At 51.3% G+C, this 10,668-nt stretch overlaps 1 protein-coding gene across 5 annotated transcripts in view; it reads left to right on the top strand.

Moving 5' to 3' along the window:
* The window catches only part of LOC130514308 (rho GTPase-activating protein 21-like), a 38,404-nt gene that overhangs the window by 24,276 nt on the left and 3,460 nt on the right, over positions 1–10,668 (top strand). For 3 of the 5 annotated variants that reach the window (XM_057013843.1, XM_057013844.1, XM_057013840.1), the window contains 20 exons: positions 749–841; positions 1,497–1,575; positions 1,825–1,879; positions 2,775–2,798; positions 3,648–5,598; positions 6,216–6,362; positions 6,443–6,545; positions 6,639–6,675; positions 6,958–7,074; positions 7,190–7,489; positions 7,656–7,720; positions 7,797–7,942; positions 8,018–8,160; positions 8,248–8,406; positions 8,527–8,605; positions 8,717–8,790; positions 9,036–9,125; positions 9,215–9,340; positions 9,425–9,466; positions 9,551–9,656. In XM_057013843.1, coding sequence (XP_056869823.1) covers positions 749–841; positions 1,497–1,575; positions 1,825–1,879; positions 2,775–2,798; positions 3,648–5,598; positions 6,216–6,362; positions 6,443–6,545; positions 6,639–6,675; positions 6,958–7,074; positions 7,190–7,489; positions 7,656–7,720; positions 7,797–7,942; positions 8,018–8,160; positions 8,248–8,406; positions 8,527–8,605; positions 8,717–8,790; positions 9,036–9,125; positions 9,215–9,340; positions 9,425–9,466; positions 9,551–9,656 — 3,936 coding nt within the window. The remainder of the gene's footprint in view (positions 1–748; positions 842–1,496; positions 1,576–1,824; positions 1,880–2,774; positions 2,799–3,647; positions 5,599–6,215; positions 6,363–6,442; positions 6,546–6,638; positions 6,676–6,957; positions 7,075–7,189; positions 7,490–7,655; positions 7,721–7,796; positions 7,943–8,017; positions 8,161–8,247; positions 8,407–8,526; positions 8,606–8,716; positions 8,791–9,035; positions 9,126–9,214; positions 9,341–9,424; positions 9,467–9,550; positions 9,657–10,668) is intronic. The other 2 variants (XM_057013842.1, XM_057013841.1) reach the window with 2 other exon arrangements.

Below are 10,668 nucleotides of genomic sequence, written 5' to 3'. Positions count from 1 at the left end.
ACCTCCAGTTTCTGAAATATCTGTAATATTTGAGCAGAACCCGCACTATGGGTCTGTTTCAGAGATAACTGGCACATTAGCCGTGTATTTAAAGCCTCCGTGCGGCTGCCATGGTGATGAATGTCACCGTTCTACTGCCCACAACCGTAGGGGGTCCAACTGAGTGATTTTGAGTGTGTATTCCATTAATCCGCGCCGTAGTTTATGTTGCGGTTCATCTGATGGGAGCATTTAAAAATATCCAAAGCTTTCAGATTTCCGCAACTAATCCCGCTGATCCAGCTGCAGTGCGCGGAAACTTCCAGAATCCAATTTGTGACAGGGCTGGCGCTCAGATATTGGCGCGGGATTGGGAATGTGCCCAGCAGAGAGTGGATGACGGTGCACGTAAACGCATCGTGCTGTTGGGACTGTTCCTGATGGGGAGGCGCTTTGTGTGCTGCGCTGCCCCCTGCTGGAGCAAAGGCGAGCCTACAACTGCTGTCCACGTCCCAGTTCTCAAACTGGAATGGTTTCGATGGCGACATGTGGGACAGACGCTCCAGAGAAATGTATGGATGAAGTGAAGGGTGCCTCATGGGAACAGCGTGCAGCGCTCTGGTGCACACGACGCCACGTGACATCCCAAACCCCCCCACGACGGCCAATAAGGCTCACCAGTTTAATTACAGCTTAATTATTGAGGAATAACTGCGTTCCTCTCACTGTATGACCGATGGCCTTGCTGTGCTCGCCTCATCTCTACCAGGGCGACCGAGGAACCGCCTGGAGCCAATGGACACCATTTTTGTCAAGCAAGTGAAGGAGGGGGGCCCTGCCCACAGAGCTGGACTCTGCACAGGTACACACACACACACACACACACACATCTGACTCATATCTGACCTCAAAGCACTGTGTGATGCCGAGATTTCTTCATTCTTCACGTCCGTACTGTAGCGTAATCCCTCCTCTTGTAACCTGCCAGGCAAAACAGATCCCAGTTTCAAAATAACAGATGCTCTTTGTGGGAGGCTGATCAAAGTGTCGTACGCACACTGTTATTCCAAACGTTCTCTCTTTTTATCTTAAGAAAAGTGAAACTGCTTTTTTTTTTTTTTTTAATGTAATTTTGGGAGGCGTTGACGGCCGTTAAACTGGTCGGATTTATCTCATCACCCTCCTCTCCGGAGGTAAGGAAGTGCCCCATTTTCCCACAATTATCCCGTTTCTCCCTTTCCTGTGAGATGTCCATCTCCTCGGAGCTTGAATGGAGACGGACCCTCGGGGTTGAGTAAACACACATCGGCCTTCTCCGTTTGATCTGTGCGCCTGTTTATGCAGGATGGAGCTGCTTGATCCGAAGCGTGCGTAGGCACGTTTGGGAAATGAAGAGTTGCGGATTGCAAAAGTGGCGTGTTTGATCTGGTGCTCGTTAGACCAGCACTTTCACTTTCATGAATGCGGCCTGCGGGACTGTGAATGAGTGGTCTTATTTGTGCCCTTTGACCCCCCAGGGGATCGGATAGTGAAGGTGAATGGAGAGAGCATCATTGGGAAGACTTACTCCCAAGTGATCGCTTTGATCCAGAACAGGTAAATCTGTGGGAAATCCTTTCGTTCTGTTTTATGTTCGTCTTTGTTCATATAAAAAACATCTCCAACGAGCCCCAACAACTTCATGACATCATCAAGCCCTTCTGCTCTGGTTTTCACATTGTTTTGTCACGTCAAAGTGTGTATTGTGCGTTTAATTGTCGTGTTAGATACCTGAGAGATACGATGGCGCTGTTTTCTCTCTCCCTTTCTCACATTCACTCTGATGCTCTCTCGTCCCTCTGCCAGCGACGCCTCGCTGGAACTCTGCGTGATGCCAAAGGATGAGGACATTTTGCAGCTGGTAAGCATTTAATAATCAGCCAAACGGAGTTTATGTTGGGTCAAAGAGGAAATCAGCAGAAATCATTTGAATTTGTAAACATAAATAACTTCAAATTACTTTGTTTTGTGCCTTATATAATACTTGTTCTTGGTCAACAATGCCAGCATTCTTTACATTTATAAAACCCGTAACGAAGCGCGTCTGTATCTTGAAGAAAGAGACGGGATAATCATTGAGTAAATAGTCCATTTATTTTCTCTGGGAATGTGTGTGTTGGTCCGAATTTTCAGATTGTTTTCTGTGGACTTGGGTTGGGTAACCACAATAATCTCATGCGTGAGAAGACTCAGATTAGACTTTCCCATCACCTGCTTATCCCACCAGTGTATTTCTTAATCATTAGCAGCGATATACGTCTCATGGACCCTCTGCCAACATCTGCTCATCACACGGATGCGCTCAGTGATGCAAGTGGGTTATAGCAAACATTCAAACCACGTCATCAGGCCAGTCAACACAAGTTTCCTGACTCTGCCAGCAGGAATCCTGTGTAGAACTGAGTCAGCTAAACGCATCAATGAGGTCATTGAGATAAGGTTAAATTTAGATTTTAGATGAAACTACTTTACCTGTTCCAGTATGACAGCGAAGGCTGGGTGGGGGGTGGGGGGTGGGGGGTGGGGGGGTTGGGGGTACGGCAGCGAGCAGGTAACAGTGTCAGAGGAAAGTTATGCCAAAAACAATTCATTGTTAAGATGGAAAAACAGCTGAGTCAGCTCCATTCTCAACCCTCTCCTGTGCTCAGTGAGTCAGTCGCGTCACCTGTCTGAAGCTTTCAGCTCTTATTTCTCACGTTTTACTCTTTCTCCTCCCTTTGTCCTCTGCTTGCCCTTCTCTAACCCGTGGACTGCAGTTTTCCAGGGATATCACTGCTCTGGTAAGAAGGGAAACTGAGCTAACTAACCTCTTTCTTCCCCTCATCCACAACTTTTTTCTCCTATTTTTACAATAGTGGAATGTCTCATCCTGTGGGGAATATTATTCATTTTAGGAGCCTTCTCATTGAGGTTTGGGGCAGATATTTACTGTACAGAGGTGTAAAACTCCAGATAAACCTGGAGCACTGACCTGGAAAATCCAGCCCTCTGACTTCTTATGTGGGCAGTTCGCTGTTCGGGAAATGAGTTTGGCAAATCCAGAGGGAGGAACCAGGCAGCAGCGTCGCTGCAGCCGAAACCCGACACCTCAGGTAGAGCCATCGATTGAAGCCCGATACACTCTCTCTTTCTCAAGAGCTCGCAGTGTGGGGGGGCAGATAGGGCACTTTTTAGGAGAGAGCTCCTTCACTGGGGGGAGAACGGACTGATACCGATGGAGACAGTTGTTTCTCCTGGCAAGAGTAGGAGCGTAGAACCATGGTTGCCGAAGTAGGGATCGGCGCCAACACCAGGCCCCTCTTCACCTTCTGTTATCCCAGGAGACACGCCACAGTAGCAAAGATGGGTGACCCGGCTTTACGTCTCCGGGCTGGGCTGGTTTCGGACCAGAAGAGCCTCTGTCATCCTGGCACTGCGGAATGTTGTAACCTTGTAAGAGCGATAGTGGACAACTGAAATGGTGTTGTCACGCTTGTTGGTCCTGCGTGGTCAGAGAGGCCATCGGTTAATTCATCATCTCGTTATATCGGGGGGAGGGGGGGGTTGTAATTTTCTCTTTTTTTATTCCGAGCTCTTTCGGTCCAAACCTCCCAGCCACCAAAGTGAAGTAACGCTCTAATTTCTTGCAGGCGTATTCCCAGGATGCATACCTCAAAGGAAATGAGGCGTACAGCGGAAATGCCCAGAACATCCCGGAACCCCCTCCCATCTGCTACCCTCGGATAGAAGTTAAGGCCGCTGGAATGGCGCAGATGTCGGAGTCTGGGGCAGTCGGCGAGATGCTTCCGGCATCAGCTCAGGGACCAGGAAGGCAAGGTGGAGCCGCGGAAAAGAGTTACCGGGTGGAAATCCCGGTTCCTCCGTCTCCGACAGCCTCTCAGCAGACCCTCAAGTCTCAGGGTGCTGTGTGTGTCTGCAGTGAGAATTCCAGGACAGCACCCGTGTCTATGGATCCCGTTGAGAGGGGGCCCCGTGTGGCCCGGGCTGGACCCAGCCACAGAACAGAGGAAAACCGGTACAGCCCTCCAGCAGCCTCGGTTAAATCCAAACCATTTATTCCCTCGGTACCCGGTGGCGCCCAGTTGCAGCACCCGTCCTCTCATCCCACAGAAAGCCCTGTCTTCTACCCATCCTCCAGCCTACGGACTGGGTCCATCTTCTCTGACAGGTTATCCTCACCTGTACGATCCAGTATCAACCCCGCCTCTCCAGACGCCTTCTCCAATGATTTGAACCACTACTCACCCTCTCCCCCCTCCACCTCTCAACACCAGAACATCGACTGGAAAAACTACACCACCTATAAAGACTACATAGACGCTAAGAGGCTGCACACGTACGGCTGCCGCACCATCCAGGAGCGCCTGGACAGCTTACGTGCCGCCAGCAGCTCCAGCTCTGCGTATTCCCAGCAACGCACGCCCCCCCCTCCCAGCAGCAGCCCGAGAGGAGCGCCGGAATCTCAGGTCAAACGGAGAAGCACCTCCACGGATCGCGGGGTGGAAACAAGCGGCCGCAGCACTGCGAGGGCACCTTTACGTAGCGCCTCCCAGGAGAGGCTCTGGGGCGGGACCGAGAGGACGGTACCGGTTAGGAACTGGCCTCGCAGTGCGTCTGAGGACGCGCTGCCTTTTTCCAGCCCCGTTGGATTCGCCAAACCAAGAGCACGGTCCTGTGACTACCTGGGGAAGCAGCCTGGGGAAGCAGGCGTAGCGTCTGGGGGAGATAGGGCAGGATTTGAGGACAGACTGCGGCTCTTCCGGGGGGAGGAAGCCAGAGTTCCCAGGCAGGGGGCGACTGTGACAGCTTTACCGTACCTTAACAGGAATCTCCCTGGGAAAGAGGAAGAAGGCCAGGGAAGTGTTTTACCTTACTCGCCCGTAGCTGCTCCTGTGTTTACTAAAGGTAAAACTGATTCCAGGACGGACTGTGTCATTTTGAGACCATCGCGTCTCCCCGTCAAAAACTCCATCTCAGACCCTTCGACCATCTTATCTACCGTTAAAACCACAGAACCTCTTAAAGACCAAAGAGCAAATATCATCGGCAACCACATCAGCTACCCTTCCCCTCTGCACCTGCAGCTCCGAGGCAGGGCAGACAGTTTGAAGATGGAGAGTCGGGCCGAGGTCGGTTTGACAGCCAGGTCGTCCTCCTGCTCCGGTCCGTCCTCTAAACTGCCCATGCAGAGACACTCGGAAGGCGTGGCTGCTCTTTCTTCTTTTGGGTCCACCGCCATTAATGGAGACGTCAACCAAAAGCCAACGCCCGGCGCCCCTGCGCGGGCCAACGGTGGGCGTTTTCAGGGTGTCGAAGGACCAGACGCCACCATTGTCGTCCTAAGACGGGATAAAAACTATGGACCTCCCCTCGTGCGCCCTCCGCCCTACGCTCTGGCTCTTGACGTCGGCCAGAAGGACACGACTCCCAAATCGCCCCCTCTGGTGAAGGCTGGCTCTCTAGATGGAGCCATGTGCTGGATGTCAGACAGCTGTAGGGAGAGGCACCACAGAAGGCTCGGGGACACGCGCCACAAGTCCAAACATCTGGACGACTCCCTGGATTCAATCCCCTTCATCGGTAAGCCTTTTGTCATTTAATATTTAAATACATGACCTAAATCAACCCTCAGCATCTGAGTAGCGCTGCCTCAGGTAGAACAACCCCCCCCCACTCTGCTCCAGGACTTGTTTCACATGTCCTCCAGTGTTGTCCAGCCAGAACCTCGTCCTATTGGACTGTGACATAACCAGGCAGATGAGAAGATTCCTGCAGAGTTGAGCTCCTTTTGGATCCTCAGCACATTTCCAGTAAACAGTAAATGGAGCAACTGTTGCAGATCAGGCGTCACGGCTGCAACGATTGGTAGAAGAATGTTGTTAATAACGCACATGATGTCACGTTCCGCTTGCTTTGCATCATCGAGGGGGGAAAAAAGATGATGTTTTTTGGGCTCGTCACCCTGCTGAAAATTCCCGTCAGGTGTAGTCACGCCTTCCTGTCTGTCATGATGCAACGTTTACCACAATGAGCCGCCCCGTCGGCACCTTTATAAAAGGCACAGCAACATTTCCTGATCAACAGAAGCAGCTTCGTCCTCAGATCTCCAGGATTTATAACAATGGGAAGATACAACTGCTTCGTTTTTCCATTGCAACTTCCAAAAATCCATGAAGATATTTCTGTTTTCACCGCAGACGAACCCTCCAGCCCCAGCGTGGACCTGGACAGCAGTCCCATCCCAGCCTCTGCAGTCATATCTGGAGCTCCCACCGTCACCACCATCCCTCCCAGCCCCACGTCTCCATCCTCCCTCATTCGACGCCAGCTGTCGCACGACCACGGTATTTGCATCGAATCTTGGACTGCACGGCTCAGTGTGCTTTATAACAGCTCCAAATAATATGCAACCCTCTCTTAATAGACTCTCTCCGTCTCACAATTATTGAGTCAGATTCTGGTACCAAAACAGAGAGGTCCAAGTCGTACGATGAAGGCCTAGATAACTACCGGGAGGAGGGCAGAGGGTAAGTTCAAAAAGCAAAAATTAACAGCTTTTCTTGTTTTGAAGGATCTTTATCAGAGCGACTTTTGCCGATTCACCTTTCTCCTCTATTTAGGAGGTCTTTAATACCAGGGCTGAAGAGTCTCCGGAAGGTGAGGCCACGTTTACACAACGGTCACGCTCAGCTCAGCTCAGTCAGGGTACATTTTAACGACAGTTCCGATGCTCGTCATCTTCATTCGTCACCACATTTATCCTCTGGATTTGAACTCTGTCACAAAGCCTTTGCTGTCTTGTTTCACCTGTGCCTCATTATCAGCTCATTTGACACCCACGAGATAAAACCCGCAGATCCATTATGTAAAGCGGGGACGGCCGTAAATGTTCATTCAAATGGTGTACGACTACCTGGTGTTAACGGCCTTGTCCTTCAGGTCGACAGGTCATCAGAGGACTCGGGCTCCAGGGGCGACTCGTCCTCCGACGTCTTCTGCGACGCCACGAAAGAGGGGCCGTTGCAGTTTAAGCAGCTGAGCGCAGACAAGAACAAGGTGAGGAAGGGCGACAGCAGGCGGCACAGAACCCGCCCAGAAGGTCCCATGAGGTGCACAGGTGACTTCAACTCCCTGTGTTTCGCCTTTGTCTTCTCACGGATGACGTCTGCAGCGGGTCGGCGGGGGAATGCGCCCCTGGAAACAGATGTACGCCGTGCTGCGAGGTCACTACCTCTGCCTGTACAAAGACAGGAGGGAGGGGCACGCGCACGCCAACTGCCAGACGGTGGAGGAGCCGCTGCCCATCAGCATCAGGTCCTGTCTGATCGACATCTCGTACAGCGACACCAAACGCAAGAACGTGCTGCGGCTGACCACCTCGGACTGCGAGTACCTGTTCCAGGCTGAGGACCGCGAGGACATGCTGGCCTGGATCAGGGTCATCCAGGAGAACGGCAACCTGGACGAGGAGGTGATTATTAGCCCGCCGTCGTTTAAGCCAGAAATTTAAGCCCACCTCCGTCTTCTGTGGACCCGACCGTGCACATCATCCATAGCCTTGCATGTGTCCGCTGCTCCAGGAGGTGTGAGGCGTTAACCATCATCTTTCCTCTTCTTTTCCTTTCTGCTTTCTTTAGAATGCGGCCTTCACCAGCCATGACCTCATCAGCAGGAAGATCAGAGAGTACAAAACCTTGACCAGGTTAGCCGAGGACGCGCCCCGACGGGAAGGATGCGCAAGGCTTTGTTTTAATTGTCCCATTTGTGGTGTCATCCAGCCCGACAAGCAGCAAGACGGAACCGTCGCCCAAATCTTCCCGTCAGTCGCTGAGCATCAAACACACACTGCTGGGGGGCAAAGGAGAGCCCAAAGCCCCAAGTCCACACTCCAAACCTGAGCAGGACAGGAAGAGCTTGCACAAAGGTAGGAGAATGGACTGCTCCTAATCGCCAGGAGAATGGTGATGTTGCTAATATCCGCTAATGTGCCGCCTTCTAGATGACACCAGCCCCCCCAAAGACAAAGGAACGTGGAGGAAAGGCATCCCGGGACTGATGAGGAAGCCGTTCGAGAAGAAGCCGTCGCCTGGAGTCACGTTCGGAGTGAGGCTGGACGACTGTCCTCCGGCACAGAACAACAAGGTCTGAAGCCAACCTTCCTCATTTCTGTTAAATCATTCAATGGGATTTTGGAGATTATCTATTTTTTTTTTTTAAATTTGATTTCAGTTTGTGCCTCTGATCGTGGAAGTCTGCTGTAACCTGGTGGAGGAGCGGGGGCTGGAGTACACGGGCATCTACAGAGTCCCTGGAAACAACGCTGCCATCTCCAACATGCAGGAGGAGCTCAACAACAAGGGCATGAACGATATCGACCCCCGCGATGACGTGAGTCCCCGTATTGATCCTGCTGCCTCATTTCAACTCTCCTTGGCGCCTCCGGTGGCTGTCAGGGCTGCAGCAACTTGATAGGAGGGTTATTTACACTTTTCTCTGGCATCCTTACAGAAATGGAGAGACCTCAATGTCATCAGCAGCTTACTGAAGTCTTTCTTCAGGAAACTTCCAGAGCCGTTGTTCACCAACGGTCGGTGCCTTTTTTTTGTTTCACTCTACACGCCATCTAGTGGTTGGAGCTGAGATCTACAGCCTGTGATTACAGAAGCACTTTCCCTCATATTTAACTGTTATCCTGCAGATAAGTATGCAGATTTTATAGAAGCCAACAGAACCGAGGACCCGGTGGAGAGACTCAAAGTGCTGAAGAGGCTGGTGAGTGGCTTCCAAAACATAAACATAAACACAAAACACACCCAGCTGTTGTGTGGCAACCAAAGATGCCGGGGGATGACCTCACCAGCTAACAAGCTGCGTGGTAAACTTTCACATCTGCGGCACAAAGTAAAAATGGTGCTGAGTGGGGAACGCAGCCCACATGTTGTCTTTGCTGTTGTTGAGGAAACGTGTTTTGGTTTAGTTGTGTGTTGGCTGATGGACTTATCCAAACATCCTTTCAGCTCCACGAGCTGCCAGCGCATCATTACGAGACTCTCAAGTTCCTCTCAGCTCATCTGAAAACTGTGGCTGAAAACTCGGAGAAGAACAAGGTCTGGAACTCACAACCTCCGCAGGAGTCACTGGAAGGCTTTAAGCTCTTTTAAAAATATAGATGCAAAAACCTTTTTTTTCCTCTCAGATGGAGCCGAGAAACCTGGCGATCGTGTTCGGTCCCACGCTGGTGCGCACCACAGACGACAACATGACCCACATGGTGACACACATGCCGGACCAGTACAGGATAGTGGAGACGCTGATCCAGAATGTAAGCAGCAGGTCTTCAGTTGCTGCCGAGTCAGCGTCCTGACGACCACAGCCACTGAATTTTGTCTTTTTTTCCCCCCTCCAGTACGACTGGTTTTTCACAGAAGAGGGGAACGGAGAACCTGTGGTGGGTCCGGCTCCGGATCATTTGCTTGAGTTAACTGACTAAAACCGTCTCTGACTGTTTGTGTCGACCCTCTGGTCCCACCAGACCGTGTCCCGGGAAGAGAGCGCCGTGGAGTCCCAGCCCGTGCCCAACATCGATCACCTGTTGACCAACATCGGCCGTACGGGGACGTCGCAGGGTGAAGTGTCAGGTAACGCCGGGTGCTGCAGCGCTTTGAGCCCCCTTCGCTGTGATTGGTTGGCCAACTCCCGACTAGTGTTGCTGCTTTTCCTTTCGTTTTTGGTGGCTCTTGGCAGCAGATTTTTAAAAAATCTAACAAATCTACAACGGCATAGCAGAGCTCGTCTAGTGTGCATGAGGTTCTCTAAGGGGAAAATATAAAATTCGTAAAGTGAGCAAACATCATCTAATAGAACGACCTTGAAGGAGTTAAATGTGTAAATCTGATTATTGTTAGACTGCGATTAAATCCCAGTTTAGCTTTAATTTCCTGTTTAAATGCCGATGTGGGTTTCAGGGAACAATTTTATTGCATCCCTGGGCTTAGAAATGATGCAATAAATTGTAGCTGCTTCTACATTTGCTTTAAGAGTCCCCCCCCCCCTCAGGATTAACAGACGTAAATGTCCTTTTCTTTCTTTTACAACCCTTTTCTGTTTTTCCCTTCGCTGCCCCCCCCCTGTAATCTGCCTGCTGTTGCACTAATACGTTCTTTCCACGACAGTAGATGTTTTTTTACAGCGCCGGGCGACCTCTGATTCCTCTGTCTCTAGTGAGGCTCTGTCGGGTGTCCTAAAGGCTTTCCCAGCATTCACACATACTGATCTTGACACAGGCCAAGTGGGAGGAGTCTATCGGACCGTGCTGGCACTGATGGACTCTATAATGTCTGTGATGGACAGCTGGAACTGTAGGAAGAAGGAGGATTGTTGCCCGCAGTGTAGCTGCCTAGTCTGCAGGAACCCACAGTTGTTTTAAAGCCAAAGAGAAGCGCGTGAAAAGCAAACGAGAGAACGCGCGTGGGGGAAATGGGAGGCGGAGCGGCTGCACGGTACTGTACGACGCCCGCTTGGAGGTTTGTCAGAGCATACCTGTCAGAGGCTGGCGCTGCTTATTGAAAGGCTCTCCGCTGTCTCTCCTCACTGTCTCACAAGCTTCCTCTGCAGGAGAGACGGCATGGTATGGTTTCTATGTCACCAGTC

The sequence above is a fragment of the Takifugu flavidus genome, chromosome 17 (assembly GCF_003711565.1).
Source record: "Takifugu flavidus isolate HTHZ2018 chromosome 17, ASM371156v2, whole genome shotgun sequence".
NCBI classification, from domain to species: Eukaryota; Metazoa; Chordata; class Actinopteri; order Tetraodontiformes; family Tetraodontidae; genus Takifugu; species Takifugu flavidus.
The sequence above is the reverse complement of the archived record's forward strand: the minus strand, read 5'-3'. Positions and strand labels throughout refer to the sequence as shown.